Here is a 20971-nt window from a genome sequence, read left to right on the forward strand (position 1 = left end):
TTTAAAATTATGAACAGATGGTCTGACAGTAATGCCGAAAAACTAGTTTGTGCATTTATTAGATGTAGCTTGGACTGCTGTAATTCAATATTAGGCGATCCTAAAAATGTCCCATTAACCTTTATTTGATCCAACATACTGCTGCCAGAGTACTGACAGGTACTTGAGACAGTCTGCCTGTTAATCCACACTCAAATTTAAAATCCTGCTCCTCGTATTAAATAATCATCTCAAAGACTTCATAGTACCATATCACCCCAATAGATCTCAGACTTTTCAGATTATCAAGAATGTAGTTAAGGCTGGATCAGGTGACCCTGAATCTGCTAAGTGTGTCTTCACTCACTGTGTTAACCTCTTTGCATTTAATCATTTAAACCCTGGGCATCTTCCACCGTGTCCCCTCACTCCCCACCAGTCGTGGCAGACGGCTGCCCCCTCCTCAGCCTGGTTCTCTCAGAGGGTCATTGTTGGGGTTTCCCTCTATTATAGCAGTCTTTAATAACATAAAGCAGCTTGAGGCAGCTGTGGTGATTTGGTGCTACATAAATGTGTGTTAATGCAGTCACATCATCTAGTTTATGATTGTAAAACGTTGTGTGCACTACTGAATTCAATCCAACATTCAAACTGGACCATGAGAGCACATTTCCAAAGTGATAAATAAGTGACAGAAACCAAGTGAAAATGACATTTTTAATCAAGTTTTATAAACCAACATTTAATTTAGCAGCATAACCAGATGGTCGTGAGGTATTTCTAAATCCATACGCTCTGAACTTCCTCCCACCCTCCTTCACTCACCCAGACCTACACACCCAGCTGCGATCCACACTACATCGACACTGCACATACAAACAACCGGTCACATTCACACCTGAGCGTATGCTCGACAGACAGAAGGCACACACAGACACACACAGTCCTGTTGGCTCAGTCCTGGACTGAGCAGAGCTGGCTCCCTCATCGTGGCTTGTAAGGCAGGCACACTTAATGGTGCAGTTTTGGCTGTAGGACAAAAGAAAATTAGTAAAATTATTAGTTTTGTTTAGACAGCTGCTCTTTACATTCACTTCAAAATAAACTCATGTACAGCTTGTGAGAACAAAGATCCATGCTTCACACAGAGCCAGTTTAAGACCGAGTCAGCCTGTGGAATATTTCACCAGCTCCTCGGAGCGTGGCGGGAATTTCTGTCCACCGCTGCTAGGCGTCACTGATCATCATGGAAACAGCTCTCGGTTGAGTAATAGTCATTTTTAACATCGTGCAGCAGACCTGCGTTAGTCTAATCCAAGACTATGTCGCTGACAACAAAGATTCTGAGAAGTGATCTTATGACCTGACTTATCTATGGCACTTTGTAATTACCCAGAGGGCAGCAGTAAACTGCTGTGTCTATGCAGAAACATGATTCCTCTGTATGCACTTTGTGTGAGGCACTGAGCTGGTTGCAGGGTAAAAACTGTCTGACTGGCAGCATCCTATCAGCTGTACAGAGGCAGTGTCATCAGCTACACCAGTGAACAAAGGTGAGCCGTCAGTATAGATACATGACGAGCTGTGAGGTAGCTGCACAGGCAGAGGCCACCCTCACTAACACAGTCATACAAGCAGAAACACAACAGAAACCACTCAGTTCACAAAAGAGGTTCAAGGGTTATTCCTAGTCGCCTTTGCAGGGGGTCAAGTGTGGACTGGAACTGCTCAGTACACCCATTTTTCCCTCGTCCAAACCTACCTTCTGTGTGCCCAGTTTCTTCTCCACACCCCCAGAAAGCGTCCCGCTTTTATTGTCTTTCCAGGGGTAGAAGTTTGAGCGCGGAGACGAAGTGGCAGAGCTGGAAGAAGAGGAGGAAGTCAGGCAGTGGGCTGAAGGCTTAGAGGAGGGAGCGTTATCCTCCGTACGACCCCCTTTGCGTTTCTTCACCGTTCCCATTTGGTGCTCAAAGACCCTCCCACTGCCCTGCCCATGCAGCCCTGAGTCTCCCACGCAAGCACGGCTGTGGGAATTGGTGGTGGGAGAAGGGTCTCCCAGAGGAGGGTGTGTCCGTCTGTAAGTCCAAATAGCCTTTGTGGTCGGTGACTGGGCGTCTGTGGGGGAAGGTTGGGGGTGGGGTTTGCTGCTGGGGGAAAGCGTGCCATTGGTCTGTCCGTGTGCGGGCGCTTTGGAAGATAAAGATGACACGTTGGAAGGCGGGCGGCCCCGGTCCTGGAGGACGATGCAGTTCCTGTCGGGACCCGAGTGCTCTCCTTCCTGGGATGGGGCTTTGCGCTTGCGGAGAACAGCGGCTGCAGCGACTTGCTCTCGCAGCTTCAACATTTGCTTGCTGGGACGTCCGACTGGATTCTTGGGTCGCCCGGGACTGGCGTACCGCGTCGCCGCAGGAGCACCGTGACTACCAGCGATGATGCTGCTGCTATTGCTCCCGTAGTTCTCTGACTGTGTGGATGTCGGGGGCCTCCCTGGCCCTCGACTGGAAGATGATGAGGATGACGCCACTTTGAGGGAGGAGCTAATATGACTTCCTGTGCGAACCTTAGAATGTGATGAAGAGGAGGACATGATGGTGGGAGACACTGATGTGCTGGTCTTGGCTGGAGGAGGAGGAGACTGAAGGTCTGCAGCTTGAGGTATTTTCCTGGACAGAGGGGAGAAGAACAGATGAGTCCACCGACAGTTTGACCTGCAGGTGTCTGACAGCACAGCCATGTTCACAGTGGCCACACCCCCGCCTCACCCTCACTCAGTCACCCTGCCACGTGGAACATAAAGACTAGACAGCAGTCTGGAGCTGGATGCACTGTGTTCAGAGGCCATCTCCTGATGGGGCATTGAACCAGCAACCCAGGGTGCACCTCTGTGCAAGCCTTGTTTGTGCTGCTTTAACATGTAACCATTGAATGTTTCTGTTCCTGCACTTCAGCAGTTTATCAGAAGGCGCCCCTGTGCTGTGTGTAAACATGTTGTTAGCAGGAAACCCTGCTGCTGCCATACGACACGGTTTCTTAGGACCTGCTCAAACGGAGCATCTGATGGAGGAAGAACGTTAAACGTGGCGTTGTTAATGCCACACATGTCACTGAGTATTTCACAAACTGCTGCTCTTTCTCTCTTGCTTTGCCTGAACGATTCAGACTGACGTGACGTTATGGACTGAGTGTTTTTAATGCCACAGCCTACCTGTATTGTTGCTGACTGCATCCATCCCTTTATCAACAGTGCATCCATTTTCTAATGGATGCTTCCAGCAGGACAGTGTCTCAAACCATCTCACACATTTCCTGATAACGTGTGTCAGGAACAAAAGGATGCTACATTGTTAATGTTTGGGTTTTTTACAGTGAATCAAATCAGCTCCAAGTCTGTTTCCATGCTGCTGTTCATGCCTGACAATATCAGGGCATGCCCCTAATGAGATGGCAGATGGTGTCCTGCAGGATCTCCCAGGTCCATGGATGTGCATCCCCACATCAGCACTCACTGACAACCAAACCTGTCGTGCTGAACTAGGTTACAGTCAGCATCTCCAGACCCCTCCATGTCTGTCACACTCAGGGTGAACTGCTCTGTCTAAAGCACAGAACGTCAGAGACATTCACACCAGTGGTCTGCTGCACATTGTCCTGTGGGGCTCTGGCAGTGCTCAGAGTTCCCTGCTAGCACAAAGGAGCAGACACCAGTCCTGATGTGGGTTAAGGACCTTCTGTCCATCTCCTGGAGACTCCTGCACGCTGTTGAGGCTGTGCAGGGAGATGCAGCAAACCACCTGAAAATGGCACACAGCCTGGAGGACTACCTGTGCAGCCTGTGTAGGGCGCAGTCAGGGTGCTCCCAGTACTGACACCGACCCCAGCTAAATGTAAAACCAGTAGGGAGAAAAACAGTGTCCGTGGCCTCCACGTGGAAAACCTTTCTGTTTGGGGTCGTTCCATTGTTGCACCAAAGCTGCTGAAAGTAACTGAGTAGTAAACACACACACGAAGCTGTTCACAGGGACGTCTTACTTCCAAAGATGGGCGCTGATGTGCTGTTCCAGCATACTGCTGAAGGCAGACCTCAGGTGGTGTAGTCTCCTGTCAAACGTGTAGATGCCCTGACCCAACACATGGCTTCCAAATGAGCACACCTTTAAAAAACAAAAATACACCTTTAAACATCGAGCACGGCTCTGGGTTTAAAATGTGCTTAGACTCAGTTTAGTTTCTGTACTAAGCAGTGTTGTATTTAGGCCATGTGTCAGAGGCTGTGCAGATATGATGGTCTTTGATTAAACATAAAACTGTTTTTGAACTTCACAAAATCATTTTAGCTGGTTTTCAAAAGTCTACTTCCGTTTGCATTCAGTCTTTGGTTAACTTTGATAACTTTGGTCTTGACTCCGCTGTAAGACTGACTGCCAGTTGTAATTCCTTGATTTTCTACATAAAGCAGTGCTGCAGTGTTTTTGCACCTCGCCTCCTTTGTGGACGGACACCAATCGTGGTGACCAGAGATGTTACTGTGCTCTGCTGGTTGAGACTGCCGTAGCGACACAAAGCAGCTCTCCATCAGAGCGACCCTCCCTGGAACTGAGTGGAAGAAGAGGCTCTTTGGAAAACAGCCGAATGCCATGATGGACGCCGTGACGGTGACCTACGCAGCCTGCCCGTGAGGAAGCACGAGGCAGGGCTAGCACCGACTGAGCCTTCAAAATAATGGGACTGTTTATAGATGAGCAATGACCCCAATGCAGCGCCCCGCTAATATCCAGCCCAAGGAAAGTCTGGGAGGGAAGACTGACGAGTACACAAGCTAATGAAACGTACAATTCCAACACTGAAGGAGGATGAAATTCCCAAATTAAGTAAAAAGCACTGGGAGCTCTGGGATCATTGCAATCATGCCAACTCTGTGGTTTATCTACGTCTCACACACACACACACACACACACACACACACACAGGCTGTGATGATGGGACCAGAAACAGCTCCTCAGGCTGTGCTGTGCCTGATGCACTGGACTCTGTTACTTGGGGAAAGCGCATAAATGATAACGTGATACAATAACGGTGCCATGGACGCCTTCCTGTCACTATTTAAAGTCCTCAGCCTAACGTGATCAGAGATGTGGTTAGGCTCGGCGGCTGCTGAGCCCCAGTAAGGACCTCTCACCGCCACTGGTCTGGGATGTGCAGCAGAAGATGGAAAATCAGCTCGCTCATCGTTTCCTTCTGCCTCGCTTTCATCACTCGAGATTCGTCCGTGGACCAGAGGTGAGGGGACTCTGGGATTACCCTCATCCAACCGCTGGCTCTCCTCCTCTGGGGCACTCTCTACCACAGCCGTAGACCAACTAGAAAACACACACATGACCATCCAGGATCAAGTTACACCCTCAGCAGTACATTACCACATCAGCGCATTCCCTATACTTGATGCACACACTGTACTGAGCCGGGAACTGGAATCATCTGAGAAGACTTTAATCTTGCTCTGTTTGGGGATTATGTAACACAAATACAAAATAACACCTGGGTGTTCGTTTAACCAGCAGACCCAGCATGTGTACTGTTACAGTAGTAGCAGTACTGTTAGCTGGTTGATAAAACAGTTTCCGCAGCATGTTTTCAGCAGCTGACTACACGTGAATCCTGCAAGCAAAACCATGTTTGAGCCGCTATAATCAGTAAAAAGATGATTATTTATCTCTAGAAGAGTCCTAACTTCTTCTATAAGCATCCTTAGCTTCAGCATTCTTCACAACCTGAAGGCAGGGAGGGTGACCAAAGGTCTCCTGCAGTGTGGAGTACCAGCTTGCTCCCTGGGGGCCTCTGGGCTGAGGGACTGTCCCGTCGAGGAGCCTCCCTCCAGGGCTTGGCTCCCCTTCTCTCGAACCCTGGTCTTGAGTTCTGCCACTAGCTGGTCAAAGTTCTTGCTGCGGCCCACCACCTTCCTCCTCTGGTGGATGGAGTGAATCTGAGGGAAGGACAGATCAGATTGTGCGTTTGCTGTGGATCTGAGCAGGCTTGTGTGACTGGGACTGACTGGATACTGTGGGAGTCTTGTCTTACAAACGAGCAGCAAAGGCCCAGAATCAATTCTTTCAATTAACAGGAGGACAGTAAACCAGTACTTTGGGCAAATGACATCATCCTCCACATTAAACTCTTCCCACAGTCGAGGACATTTTCATCTAATATCACAGCAAAAGTTGTCCCCCAATAATTAAACACCTGAACGACTATTATGCAAACAAGTGGAAGCTAAAAATGAAGCCCCCAGTTTTCCAGGACAGCTACAGTCATGGCTGACATGATTTTTTCCAGTAGAAGCACCATTTCTCCCAGAGAGCTGTTTTGGTATCACTTCCTGTATGTGCAATGGATCAACACTAAAGACTTTCACACAACTCAGAACTGGGCTGCACGCCCTTTGGAAGAATAACTGCAGTCAGTCACTTGCTATCAACAACAAGCTTGTTGCACCTCTGAACTGGAATTTTCGACCGCTCTTCTTTTGCAAACTGCTCGAGGTCTCTGCGATTTGAAGGACGCTCCCAGCAGCAGTTCTGAGACGTCTCCATGAGTGATCAGTGGGATTCAGATTAGCGTGTCGTCTTCACACTTTCAGAGGCGTGTTTGGGGTCCTCGTCCTGCTGACCTCTGACCCAGTTTTCTCACACTGACCCTACACTGGTAGTCTTCAGATTCATGATGCTCGCACACCGTCAGGCCAGAGGCAGCAACCTGCACCATGTCTGACTGTAGCTACGAGTGGTTTCCTTCGTAGGCCTCACTCTGTTTCTGATGGTCTCATGTGTCCACAGCATGTTCTCCCAGCAGGATTTAGGCTTCCTCACGTGCACTGTGGTACACTCCAGGCCGGCTTTTTGCTGTCTCAGCAGTGGGGTGGTCCTGCTCTCCTGCCTTTCATTTCGTTCAGATGTCGATGGATAGTTCGAGCGGACACCTTTGCGCCCCGAGTCTGCAGAACAGCTTGGAGTTGTTCCTTCACTGCAGTCTTTTATCAGCTGTTCTCTACTGTCCACGTGCAGGGAGCTCAGCTACACTGTGTTGTGAACACAGACACACTACACACAGGTCGACTGAACCTCTCTCCAGTTTAACTGGCTTCAGGTGGGACTGATATATGGCCAGCACCTGTTTCTGTGCCCAGTTTTGAGCTGTGTGTGAAACACTGTCAGAGTCCGTTGTGTTGATCCTCTGCACATGTACCAAAACATCTGTGACTGGAACAGTTTTCCTTTGTAATGTGGGCTATGCTGATGTGACGTTTCATTTGATCAGACTATGGAGACATTTGTAAAACTGGCAAAGAACACAGGAGATGAGCAGTTTCAGGAAATATTATGAGGAATGTGCTTTATTGGTGCTTCCAACCCGAGATGGAAAGACAGCAGGTTTGGGACAGACTGGACCTCACACCAGTTTGAAAGTGGGAGAGCTGTGGTGAAGACCACGATGGGAAATCTCCACTGTGGAAAACAGTGTCAAATGTTTGGTATTACATTGTCGAGGAGATCGATCCAGAGTGGAAAATACATCCAGCAACAAAGAGGACTCACAGCTGTGTAGGATAACTTCACTTCAATGATAGAAAGACATCTGACATTCCTACACAGGGAGTTTATTAAGGTGGAAATATTGAGCAATAATAGATGTGAGCTGAGTGTTTGAACACACAGACGCCCACGAGTATCACACACAGGTTTAAACAAATCTTCAGTGTTCCTTGGAAAAGTGACAACGGCGTTATGAGTGTCGGTGAGGGGAGCAGCTGAACTATGGGAGCGACTGGAAGAGCAGGACGATGGCTGCCAGGCTCAAAGCCAGCGTGCTGCCCTCTCACTGGGTCACAACCTGACAGCACGCCTGAGCGTGTACTTACCCACACATGAAGCACTAACATGGGACAGCATGTGCATGTGTGTGTGTTGCTTACATTGCATGTCAGCAGGCGGGTGCACACTTTCTTCCTGTCAGGGTCAAGGACGCCGCAGTGTTTGTCCAAGTCGCACTTCCTCTCTGAGGACACACAGAAGCCATGTGAGCCACAGTGTGACAGCACAAGCCCACACCTCTGTTCTTCACGTGAACACTGCTCCACACGTGTGGACACACTGTTTCTCTCACACACACAGATCCCAATCTATTTGAAAACAAACGGCCGTCTGCGCAGCTGCAGTGCGGCCGCAGCATGGCTGCAGCGGTTCAGCCATGCTGCGGCCGCGCTGCAGCTGCGCTGGCAGGCTGATCCTTCATGATGGATCACAGCCCGTCGGCAGACACTGGCTGCAGATTCAAACAGAACTATCCTGACAGTGTTGCACACAGCAAGTACAGCAATGACTAACAATGCACAAACACATGAATGCAGCGTTCCAGAATAGCTCAGAGTCACGCTCCACTTGTTTTAGCAGTGCCGCCATCTTGGATTGCGAGCTCGGGCCACATTGGTCGGCTCGGACTTTCCGAGTGGGAAAGGGAGCATTCCACAAAAACCTTTAGAACTTGGCATCGACTTCCAACTTATTCAGGAACGCACCACACTTCTACTGACATCTACTTTTTCTATTGCCTGCACGTCTGAACTTGTACTCACTGGAGGCCACTTTGTTGTAGGGTCTGGGGATGCGGTGGCGTGTGGCAGCTGAGGTTTGAGTGGAATCCTTTCTCACCGTGGGGTGCCTGTCACTGGGTGAAGATCTACCAGGCGGAGTACCTCCGTGTGGCCAAGGGGGATCTCTGAGAGACGCAGGTGGGGAGCTCATGGGAGGCTCGAGAGGTGGTGGCTGCTTGAATATCGAACAGTCAAAGTGACTGCTGTGGGACTTCTCCAGTGGGGAATGTCTTGGTGACAAGAGAAGAAGATCACAGTTTGTCATCTTAGCCAATGAAAAACAACCATGTATAAATAAGAGGGCTCTAATGAGCTCATTCACACCTTTTAGTCCTGCGCTCTACATTAGCTGTGCTCACTCTCAAATCATGTATTAGTTTCTATCAGTCACCAAGCCCTCTCTTTAACACAGCTCTGTGCTCATTGGTTGCAAACAGAAGGTGTGTGAGGCTTCTGTACTCAGAGCTGTAAGCTTGAGACTCAGTGATTAATATGATAATCCACCATGCTCCACCAAGTCTGACAGAAAATCAGGAACAGAAGAAGATGCCCACTTTAAAATGTGACGGCCTCATCATGCCGGCTTCTCTCCGAACACCAATCATTTCCTACAATCTGGAACGATGTAACAGGTACTGACACGAGCGGATTACAGCATAGCACACATCAGGACACACCAAAGGGGTTCAACTCGCCAAAACCAAGGGCTTTTTTTACTTTTACAGTGCATCAACTCCACTGTTACATAGAAAGCATTTGGAAACTTGCACCAGGTGAGATGAACAGACGTGTAAGTCGAAAATATTTCAGTTTTAGAGAAAACTCGAGACAGTCCACAGTCTGCCTCACAGGTCACACCTCATTTCTGGGTGTAACCCTGTGTGTAGTCCCCAGACTCAAACAAGCACTCAGAGTTCAAAAACAGCCAACACCGTTTCATCCCTAATAAAATGTTTCGCTTGGCTGTTACAACAGGTGTTATTATACAGTTATTATACAGTCAGCATCCATGGAGGATTTATGGAGTTAGCAGGAAGCTATGGCGCTAGCTTCCACCTAAAGATGATGCACCAGAACAGACGTTCTGCTATTACTTAATAAAAGATTCTGACTATGGGGTCACTGGAGCTGGGCTTCAGCTAGCTACAGAGCTATGGCTGATAATATAAACACATTAGCACCGTGAAAAAGAGGTGAGCATCACGTTTAAAGGTTAGTCATTAATATGCTGCTGTGTGGTTTGGATGACTCGCTACAAAGAGAGGCCAACACATTGTTTTTAGGGGCCTAGTTATTATTTAAATTAGATATAAGAACATATGACATTTTAAAATACCAGAGGATTTAGAGACGAGCAAAATCACAGCACGTCCAATCCAAGCTAGCCACTACACTCTGAACAACTGACATCATCCATTAGCACTCGAGCTCTGACATTTTGACCGGACTGTGTTCTTACCGCACTCCATCCTTGGAACTCTTCGAGTATCTGTACTGTGGTGGTGTGACGGGAGAAGGTGGAGCTGCCCGGAGCTGCCCGACTCCCTGGTTTCGACCCTCCCACGAAGCAGCGTTGGTCCCATGAGGAGGAGAGTGGCCATGATGGCTTCTCTGTTGGGTTTGCGGTGCCGGAGTGGGAGAGCGTAAGCGGGCGTACAGCTTAGCCACAGGCCCGTGTCTCCGCTCGCAGTGCTTTTCAAAGGCCTGTGGCTTCACAACCTGCCCGCAATGGCTGCAAACCACCAGGTAGAAGTCGTCATGGCCAGGGTAGAGGCCAAAGATGGACATGTCTTGAAGAGTGGAGAACACAGAAAGACGTACTCTCACTTAGAGGACCTACGGTTTCAAACATCCTAAATCTGGACACGTGCAGATCAGACATGCTTTTTGAGACTGACATGGCCGTATCCTGCTGTGCTGCTGGATCTGCTTCTACTGTGTAGCCTGTTCTATGGAGAAGCTGTAAGTCGGGGCTTACTTACCCGAGTGTTTCTAGACAAAGTTGAATGTGATGACATTTTCAGGCTTTGTTTTACTCACTACCAAGGTATGTGTGTGCGATATATCGAATATACTCGACGTATCGCGGGTTTTTCCACATACAATGGTTAAAGTCGCTTTATGGTAACCATTGAGTACAGGTTGCCATGGAAATATTAAGCTGTCTGCACGTAATCCATGCTGCAGATGCATTTGGATTTCACGAGGAGAATGTCAAACAAAATGTAGTCATTTGCAAAACATGCCGTGAAACTATCGCTGCAAAATGTAGCAGCACCACAAATTTATTCCAGCAGCTGAAAAAAGAAAAAAGTGTTTGAAACTCTGCATGTGAACGTCTCCCCACACACCAAACAACACGATAAGTAAACTGCTGTGACACCTGTGACTCTCGTTTCTGTAATTTAAGGTCGGCACAGTTTTTTTGTGTTATATGCACAAAGAGCACCTTGTGGTGCTGTTAGCACCTTTCACTTGGTGCGATATCCTAAATACTTCTAAACTACTAAAGCTGAGTGCTCACGTGCACAGCATCATGGTGCACACATGCTGAACACATAGCGCTGTGGGGAGCAGGGATATTCCCACATCATCTCCAAAAAAAGGCCGAGTGCGTTTGTGTTTATTGAAATGATGTGACATCAGAGCTCGTGAACACATCCCCATCTCCTCTTTTCCAGCTTGTGTTTGTCAGTGACTGAAGGCATTATGAGTGGAAGCCAAACGAGAAAGTCTTAGATAAAAACGGCATGAACGTATTAGCAGAATTATAAGTCAGTAAAGACCTTTTAGCGGCTGATAGCCATCCACTTCTTCCCCTGCTGCTTGTCACAAATAAACTCCCCAGAGTTCAAAATGCTGTTTTTCTTCTTTCTGGGTCAAACAGTATGTATGTATGTGCAAGTCAATATCCCACCCCAGGAGCAAGTACAGGTATACAGGATGATCACATGACAGTCCTCAGCCAGGCTCATCTAAATTCACCCGACTGGTGACCAGAATGCATCCGCTGCCCTGACCAGCGGCCGGCCAGTCAGCCTCATGGTGGTCTTAATAACAAGCTGGCTGTTTTCATGCATCCGCAGCACAAACACATATTCACACGCAGCCACACGCCAACATGTCGGTATGTGGAAGCTAATAACTGTCAGTAAAAGTTTGCCAAACAAACGTTTTCAAGTTCACCAGACTGGACGTGGGCATTTTATAGAAGCTAACGCTATCGGGGCGCAGCCCTCGATCAAAGCAATTAGACAATGATGGAGGAGTGTCGATGAAAGGCTCAGCCTGTCGTCGGTAAAATCGTCCAGTCGCCCAACCTCAGTGTGCACTTTGTTACAAACAAAAACATATCCAACAAAAACCTTCATGAGAAATTCATTGACATAAAAATGGGATTGTAAATGATGGCATAAACTGGTGAGGTTCCTCCGATGTGCACCATGAGCAGGAGCTTGGTGCTAGCTGGAACCACGCTCACAGCCCGGTCAGGCTGGCCTCGATGGAAACACTGCAAAGCTTCATTTAGAACGATGAAGCTGGCGTGCATGTGGCAAACACTCACGCTCCAAAACACCGTCGTCACAGACTCGTGTTACAATGCACAGCATTACAAAGCATATGGCTTGTGTAGTGTTGTAAGCTGTTAATATAACTACAAAAGAGAAATAGAAATTTAAGCCAGTAAAAGTTGTTACATCACGATAAGCGATCTCAAACTCAGTGTGAGCTCCATGAAGACTCTTCATTGCTAAACTTTTGGCTTGACAAAACATTCTGAGTCTGGCCAAAGTAGTTGGAAAATAATAACCTTACATGAATCAATAACCTACTTTTTTTTTTTTTTAACCAAACCTCCATAGCAGATTCAAACTAAGAACAGTGGGGACTTCAGATCACCCTTGTTTGGCTCTTATGGCCTTGTGAGTGGAGTGCTGCAAACTTCCTGAGTTATGGTGTCATGTTCTCATACACACAGAATAGCATTCAGCATGTGTATTTGCAAAGGTCTCCACGAAGCAGACGTGTGTTTGTCAGAAAAGCTGAATCTATAAGTATGAGGCATGTGTTCTCATGTTTCTAACCTGCACAGCCGGCTGCTTATTGTCAGCGGTGGTGCACACTTACCCTCTTTACTGAGTGACATTGCCTCTGCAGCCTTTTTGCCATTCTTATTGCAGTCATCCACGTCAGGCCCTGAAACACATGTTCAAGACAGCCACTGTCAGCTGTGATGTTGGCCACAGTATCATCATTAGCAATACAAAGACTCATCTTACATCACACATAGCCCATATTAATAAGCTGTGTTATGTAAGTGACTCATTTACAGATCAACCGTTTCTCCAGGAATTACTCGGAGTCCAAGTATACCATCAGCAGGGAGCAGCTAATGGCACTGGGTGGTGGGGGAGACTATCTGACAGAGCAGCACTGGAGAAACGCCAAACAGTGAGTGAGCGCACAGAGGTAAAGCTAGCAAGAACACTGTGGGCAGAAGCCACATATATGAGGAATCGTAAGGCGAGTCCATCATTGTTTAGAAAACGAAGGAAGCGAAGTGGAAACGACACACAAAATGTTTCCTTCTATCACAGGCTGGGCCAGCGGTGCAAAAGCGTCAGACTCCTCCTCCGTCACCGGCGTCTGCTCTGAATCCGGCTGCTGCTAGCGTTAGCATGCTAATGCTAACTACCTCGTCGCCACCGGCTAGTCGGGCTCGCATGGTAGCTTGTATCCTCGCTTTCCACGGCCAGCCATCCACACTAGCCTCCTTCCGCTCTGATGTCAGCCAGCCCTGCCGGGTTTCTCCACACGAATGGTCTCCCCTAAACGCTGCAGATTGTTTTATGACCACACAGGTGAAAATCACGCTACAATGACCGTGTCTTAACTATTATAATTTTTGTAACCTGGTGAAGACCAACATGTTACCCACCCAGCACTAGGACCCGGCAGGGTCTTTGTTTGGGTAACATGTTTAGCTCTGTCCTGCGTTTCCGCGAAAATAAACACCGCTGCTTCCGTTAAATGGCTCCGTACCGATCAGTGTTTGTGCCAGGGTGTTTCCTTACCATCCGCCGGCGTCATGCCGGCCCAATCGGCCCAGGCAGTCCAGCTTTGACCCACGAAATCATCGAGGCTAGGAACCCGCCGATCCAGAGCAGCCATTACTTTTACTGCGCGTTCACGAACCGCCATCATCACTGCGCGGCAAGCAACTTACGTCATTTCGCGTTCTCGACAGGAAAGGAACTTCCTGCGTGCGCGTGCTGGGGACACCCACACAAACAGAGGCAGAAGGCTTGGCTCTAGTCTCTCCCAGTTTTATACGGTGGAAATGACAGAATGTTATAAACACAGCACGCGCGTGTACATGGTTGAATGCGCATTGAAAACACGTAAAAAACATCACAGTTTTCACACGATCCGCTGCCACCTGCGGCGTGGTGAGGCACATAATCAATTGGTGGTCCACGACCCAGTTAAGGGACAGAGGCCATCTTTATGGTGCGGCCCACCCACTTTACCCCTCTGCATATCAGCCTCGCAGTAGTACTCCTCTATAATGTACCAAACAGCCTGGTTAAAGAGTCCTACAGTTCCATACCTGCACAGGTATGTTATCTGGAACAGCTGCTTTTCCACTCTTCATTCTGTTCACAGCTGCTGTTACTTTCATTGACAAATCATTTCGCCGTAGTTTTCATTAACCACCCTTTTCCTGACGAAGAATTGATCAAGTATTGGCACTTTAGTCTGTGATTAAAAACGGGATGAAAATGTTGTAGAGATGATCTTGTTGTGCAGAGACGCTCCCGTGCACATATGGACACATGTCACATTTGAAACCATGTGAGGCGAGTCACCAGTAAACACCACAGCCTGAATCAACTTTACACTGAGACATTTAGTCAACTCAAACTAAAAGAATTAGCTTTCAGAACTAGCACAGCGTAGCTGCCCTCACTTCCTCGTTACTAATCCTCTGAGCTTCCTCCACCTGCTTGTTGGGGGATGCACACTGACATTCAACATCACTCCTTTGATTTCCAGCTCCACAGTCATGATCCTGTCTGACACTTACCTTCACCAGACTATTTTAGATACTCTTCCTTCAAGATTTCTCCTACTCCATTTCACTTCCCATCCACACCATGATAGAACAGTTTGAACTTTGCTTGCTCTCTTCTGTCTCTTACCACATCAGCCAGCTCTCTCCCTGTAACAGTCCCTCACTGCCACACGCCTGCCTTTCCTTCTCTCTTGTTGCCTCTTCTTTTGTCTTCATCTAAGAGTAGCACATTTCTACTTGCACCCTGCTGAACAGCACCTGAGGTGATCATTGTTAACCAATCTAGTGTCTTATTCTCGATGTTTGAGCTAGCAAAGATGCTCCTCTCTCAGGTGAGACAAACAGCAGGACCTAATTCAACGTTCTTTATCGTACACTCACACGGGATAATGTTTGCCAGGATGCGGCACAGATCAGTGAAAGGATGTGGTCTTGGCAAAGGAGAAGAAGAGAATGAGTCCAGTAATCCACATCCACTGGTGGATATTGCACCAGTGAAAAGGGAGCACTGAGACTGCCACTGGAAGAAGGAGCTGTTGGAGGGTGAGCAGGCAGGCGAGTGCAGAGTTACCCAGCGTCCTGTGGAGGTGGCTGAATATGACAGGCTGAAAGCACTCCTATAACCAGCAAAGGCACACAGTAGACACAAGAACCAGGAATGTTGTTAGTTCACAAAGGGAATTTAACCAAAGGACCAGCCTGTTTAGTTAGTTAGCTTTGTTGGTAACTCTGTTAACAAACACGCTGACGGTGCTCTTATTGTGTAGTCAGGTGAGCCTCTCTGCGCTAGCTCCCTGTTCCTTACAGGGTCTATTTTTAAAATTGGACTTTTTGTTTTTAAATCAGTTAACCTTGTCACCTGTCTGAGCTGTAGAAACAACCATAAGCTAACCTTAACGATTCCACAGACTAAACATAAGTGTGGTGGTGACAGAGCCGTCTCTGTGGGAGGTTGTTTTTAATGACTTATGTTTCTATATTTTACTGCATCATTGTTGTGCATTTTGTTTATTTTAGTGGCATTTTACATTGATAAGCACGCTGTGCAGCATGGCCTGTTGTGCTATATAAGTACACTTGACCTTGAAGGTGTGCGTGGCAGTACTGGTCCATTTGTACTGCAGGTGGTCCAGCTGTGACTGCAGACAGCTTCTGCTGTGCACGTCCAACACTCAGAGGAGTCTAATAAGACAGAGAGGTGGCAGACTACAACTATAATAGGATTCTGGACCCTTCTAAGGTCTACACTAAAAGTTCAAAGGGGTCTTCAGGGAATGGTGTGACTCCTCCTGTGCATCTCCACCGTTTCTGTCTCTGCCCTTTGTTTTCCCTGTCTGTCTGTGGGTGTGGTGACCTACTTCACAGAGACAGGATCCTCCTGGGAGCTCAGATTCTCCTGGACACACCTGAATCAATCAAGCACAGGCATCATCTGACAATCAGCTGTCTGCCATTTAAGCTGCGTCCTGACGTTCATTTAGTCAGCGCTGAGTTGTCTCCCTCCTCCTCAGACTTCAGTATAAGAAGTGCTGACTGTGGGACTGATGAGATCCTTAAACTGCTCCATCCACCGGCTCACTCTGCTGTCAGCATTTGTTGAGGCGGCTGAGGTTTTTTAACATCTGTCCAACAACGCTCAGGATTTTCTATGAGTCTGCTGTGGTCAGTGCCATCTTGTTGCATGCTGGGACAGCAGGTTAAGAGTTGTGTATAAACTGATCCACAAGACCAGTAACGTAGTGAGGACGGAGCTGGACTCCCCTAAGGTGGTGTCTGAGAGGCGGATGTTGTCCAAGATAAAGGCAATGCTGGACAATACCTCCCACCCACTCCATGACGTGCTGGCCAGTCACAGGAGCACACTCAGTGGGAGACTGAGATTACCCATGATGCACCACTGAACAACACCGGAAATCATCCCTGCCCGTGGATACCTCTGTACCGACACCCTCTAATACCTCTGCAGAGGAAATAAAGTACAGTTTGATAAGAGGGGCACCTCAATGTCAGCATACATACTTGTGTAATATACTGGGATGTTTACTGTTCTTACTGTGACAGCATGATTTCCTCTGGGATTAATAAAGAGTGGAGCTTCTGCAGTAGCACAGGCTGCTTGGAGGAGCCCGGATCTTTTAATAGAACTTACAGGTGGCGTCAACACCTGAAATACAAACGTGGATATGAACAGACAACATTATGAAGCACTGGGAAGCCCTGAACTCACTGAAGCACAAACCAGAGGATGAGCAAAGATGTGCTAAAATATGAATAACCAAAGCAGGCAGTACAGTACCTACGCTTATATCCACCTGCTGACAAAGACTTTGAGAACCTCGGAGCTAACTGCAGTCAGCACAAAAAGCTTTTTGTTGTTTGTGAAACAATCATTCCAAGACAGGATGTTTCTAATCTTAGAGATACTGCAAAAATGGAACAAAGCAGTCCTATACAGTGCTTTAACATGCACGCTGGACTACTCTGAGGTTCCTTACAGTGTTACAGGCTAGTGCTGGTCATGGTGACGCTCTGGCACACTGTCAGTAACATAATACACACTCAGAAACACTGTGCCAAGGCCTGGTTTGTCTAGACGAGCAAGGCACGCGATCAGTCATGTCCCAGCTCCATTTGGTGTGTCACTGCTTCAGTACCTGACTCAGTGGTTTAAGGAAGTGAATCATGGGTCAGATCTTTGGTGAACCAGTCTGTGAGATACTGGGAGTCATGGAAGCAGCGAGGATGTTCTAAATCAAAAACAAATACACTAATAACACTAATGTGTTTTTATTTCACCAGTTCATGAGCAACTCTAGCCCTAGGTCCCAAACATACATGTAAGCTATGGTAATTATGCACCTGTACATAAGCACAGGGAGGCAGGGCCTCACAGCACAGGCACACTCCCAGCCTATTATAAGAGTGTGTGGTTCATTATGATATATTTTTATTTATTATGTTTACAAATGGCCAGAAGTCAGAAGCAAAGAGCGCTGCACATGTTTATTCATCAGACACAAACAGCAGCCCAGTATCAGGTAGAAATGCTGTCACGTGTTAAAGAGAAGCTGTCAGTTTTGCTCTTTGAGTGCAGAGCCGATGAAGGAGTTTGTCTCAAGCTTAGATTCAACCTGCTCTTCAGATTTTGTCCATCAGATGGCGCCAAACAGGACTGTGCTGAGTAATGAACCTTTTTCAATGAGAGCTTCATTTGACCATCACTGCTGGAGGACATCCAGAGTGAGCATCTGACAGATACCCTGTTTCTAAGATTTGCAGTCCAAAAACCTCAGTTTGATCTGAATTTAGAAGCAGAAAGTTAGAGCCCATCCAGGTCTTCCTTCTTTCTAACTAACTGGTGTGTTATCTGACCTCACAGATATATAAAGCTGGGTATCATCTGCACAGGAATGAAACCGTACGCTACGCCTTCAAACGTGCAGCTCAGCACTGTTCCAGCTCGACTCCACCACCCACCAGGGCCAGTGTGTGTGGACTTCATGTTCTCACTGTGTTTGTGTGGGTTATTTCCAGGTACTCCACCTTCCTTCCACAGTCCAGTGAAGTTAGTGGGGTTAGGCTGCAAATGGTTGTCAGCCTCTCTGCGTTAATCCTGCGTCATATTTGCAATCAGTCCATGGTGTACCCAGCCTCTCGCCCTGTGGCAGCTCGGAGAGGCTTCACCCTCCATGACCCAGATAAGAGCAAGAGGATGAATGAATGGATGTCTTTGAGTGGGCTGATGCTGCCACAGGGAAAAAGAACTGGTCCCAGCAGCACCTCAGTGTGTGACCAGGACTCCCATTGTCAGGAATAAATGAAATTCTACACAGATGAGTTTCAAACTACTGCACTGCCCTTAATTCATGCTCTAATCGCTCTAATAGGATATTATGGTCAACAGTATCGAACGCTGCACTGAGGTCTAGCAGGACAAGCACAGAGATGAGTCCACTGTCAGAGGCCATAAGAAGATCATTTGTAACCTTCACTAAAGCTGTTTCTGTGCTGTGATGAGCTCTGAAACCTGACTGAAACTCTTCAAATAAGCCATTCCTCTGCAGATGATCAGTTAGCTGTTTGACAACTACTCTTTCAAGGATGTTTGATATGAAAGAATGTTTTAGTTAAATAAGTTAATAAGATATGTGGTGCCGGTGTTTCGCTAATATGAGCTCACCCCAATGATATGAATGAATGAGACAGAACATATTTCAGTCACGGCTTTTTCTCCTTTTGCATAAACACAAATTCCAGCATCAACAACACATAAACAGTCTAATCAGTGCAATTCTAATTACACTGATGCTGCACAATGAAACTGGGGAAACAGAGTCAAACATAAATAATGTTACTAGAGTTACATTTAGACATTTAGTACAGTGTAGTGTAATAGTACTGCAATCAAACAGGAAGTAAGCACAGTGTGTCCTGAAAAGCTCCTGGAGTCAGTGTGTAACGAGCCTGTAGTGATACAAGCCTTCACCATCTGAAGACATGTTCAAAACATACAAGTGTTTCAAACACAGCAGACTGTAGTGTGACTGTTAGAGTCAAGCAGCATATCAACATGAGCTGGAGTGGTGATCTCTGACACTTTAATCTCCAGAGCCAGAAGAGAGGAGGAGACTTCCTTCATCATTCAGGGACCCTGCTGGATGTGAATCTGAGCTTAGGGTTTTGACACGTTAAAGGAACTGAGCTGAAGGGGGGCTGCTAAAGACCAGTGTTTCACTGGGGGGATTTCTCTACATCAGTGTGGGACAAAGCTTTCTTTAAGGGTGCATGGCTGTGTTGGGGGACCCTAACTACATGATTAGGGTCCTGGGGCTCCGCCTTCCTCCATGGTGGTGGGTGGGGCAGGATCCTTGTGGAACGGAGTGTCCTTGTAAATGAACCAGCAGTTACCTGCCCACAGGATCAGGTTCAGAAAGCCAAAAATCTGCAGAAACACATGAAAACACAAGTGATGAAATGAACCCTTTCATGCATGAGTTCTGACAGCCTCAATCAGGATTTTTCTCTGAAGTATTTTTATTCATCTTTAGGCATGAAAAAAAGATTTCTGAACTTCATTTTTTAAACATGCAGAGTTTGTTACATGTCCACGTAGGTGGACAACATACGTTTGACTTGTGAATTTGACACACACTGTGTAAAAAACTAGAAAATAACAGTTTTTTAAAAGATGACAATATAACAACACATATATAAACTAACAAATGTAACGGCAGGATATGCAGTGACACATCAGTGTCCAGTGTAGTGGTTTATGTGCAAGTTTACCAGCAACACTGACACACATACAAGGAACCAGCCTTTGGATAGCGGTCCACTGCAGGGACCACTGTGTGTGGAAGGGTTAAAACAGAAAAATGTAAAACATGACAAAAAGTAGACAAAGTTAGAAAAATAATTCTGCCACATATTAAAAGAGTCGTGAGCTAAACTGTTACCTTAAATCAAAAAGGACTGAGTTAGCCTTGGTTTAATATTTGAGGGTTGAATTTTTCACCTTTCACCATCTCAGTAACTACATCTTCACACAATATTTAAAGAAAACGTGTCATTGTTTGGACTCAGATTTAACTTCTGCTGCATCCTAATTCTATACAGAGGCCCAACTGTACTTGAAATAGTTTTCAATATAACAGATGAAATACTTCTTTACTCGAGTAAGTGAAAAAGAGCAGGCTCAAAGTAAAAAAGTCAAAAGCTTGTTTGAGGACGTTTCTACCAGCAAAGCTAACTGAACCTTTACATTAATATAGTAAAATGAGACTAGTGCATGAATATAACCTGTTTCAGTTTTACTGATAATGAATGGACTGAAGTGTCACGTAGAACACGGGCAGAGGAAAACAGGGAGTCTGCTTTTCTGTAGCCTACATGTAGAAGCTGACTTTACATTTAAACCTGAGCAGTAATATGAGGTGGGATTCACCCTTTATGTAACCCAACTACAGCCAGCACAGTGCTTTACTGTGGTAAGCTTTATATCCTACAATAAACTGCAAAGTAATTTAATAACAGAAAGGCTGCTGGATGTTTCCCAGTATGAAAGAAACATAAGTTCATATACAGATGTGACTTTTAGCAGATGCATGGTTTCCTGTTCTCAGTGATCACATTCACCTCAGAATCTGTAGCAGATGCACCGCAGGCATCAAACGTCGCTTCGTTCTGAGTTAGGTCACTCACAAGCTGCCATGCTTTCCCACCCGCTGATGACATCAGCCTTTTACAGCCGGGGGCCAAACTAACAAACAAAC

General features: G+C 46.9%; 2 protein-coding genes across 3 annotated transcripts in view; both read right to left on the reverse strand.

Annotated features, from left to right (window-relative positions):
- Positions 1-842: 842 nt before the first annotated feature.
- Positions 843-13917, reverse strand: atxn7l2a (ataxin 7-like 2a). Of its 2 annotated transcripts, none has more exons than XM_003459338.5 (10): positions 13699-13917; positions 12752-12820; positions 10083-10413; positions 8606-8853; positions 7946-8028; positions 5748-5959; positions 5156-5336; positions 4009-4130; positions 1742-2642; positions 843-1008 (listed from the first exon to the last, which is right to left on the reverse strand). In XM_003459338.5, exons 1-10 carry the CDS (start codon positions 13826-13828, stop codon positions 991-993), a joined length of 2295 nt encoding a protein of 764 aa, XP_003459386.2. In that variant the 5' UTR covers positions 13829-13917; the 3' UTR covers positions 843-990. The 2 variants fall into 2 exon arrangements, with proteins under 2 accessions (XP_003459386.2, XP_025763365.1); XM_025907580.1 differs by lacking the exon at positions 13699-13917 and adding an exon at positions 13320-13540.
- A 3766-nt stretch (positions 13918-17683) lies between these two features.
- Positions 17684-20971, reverse strand: part of sypl2a (synaptophysin-like 2a) — a 39508-nt gene continuing 36220 nt past the window's right edge. Inside the window, exon 6 of the mRNA XM_003459336.5 lies at positions 17684-19641. Coding sequence (XP_003459384.1) covers positions 19516-19641 — 126 coding nt within the window. The 3' untranslated portion in view covers positions 17684-19515. The remainder of the gene's footprint in view (positions 19642-20971) is intronic.

The sequence above is a fragment of the Oreochromis niloticus genome, linkage group LG5, assembly GCF_001858045.2.
Source record: "Oreochromis niloticus isolate F11D_XX linkage group LG5, O_niloticus_UMD_NMBU, whole genome shotgun sequence".
In the NCBI taxonomy this organism is placed as follows: domain Eukaryota; kingdom Metazoa; phylum Chordata; class Actinopteri; order Cichliformes; family Cichlidae; genus Oreochromis; species Oreochromis niloticus.

Bases quoted from the DNA above. Each gene is read 5' to 3' on its own strand.
- atxn7l2a (XM_003459338.5), bottom strand. From the start codon at position 13,828: ATGATGGCGGTTCGTGAACGCGCAGTAAAAGTAATGGCTGCTCTGGAT. The intron at 8,854-10,082 runs GTAAGAACACAG...CTTGTCACCAAG, and splicing joins AGTTCCAAGGATGGAGTGCG to ACATTCCCCACTGGAGAAGT. The intron at 2,643-4,008 runs GTAAGACGTCCC...CCCTCTGTCCAG, and splicing joins ATCAGCGCCCATCTTTGGAA to GAAAATACCTCAAGCTGCAG.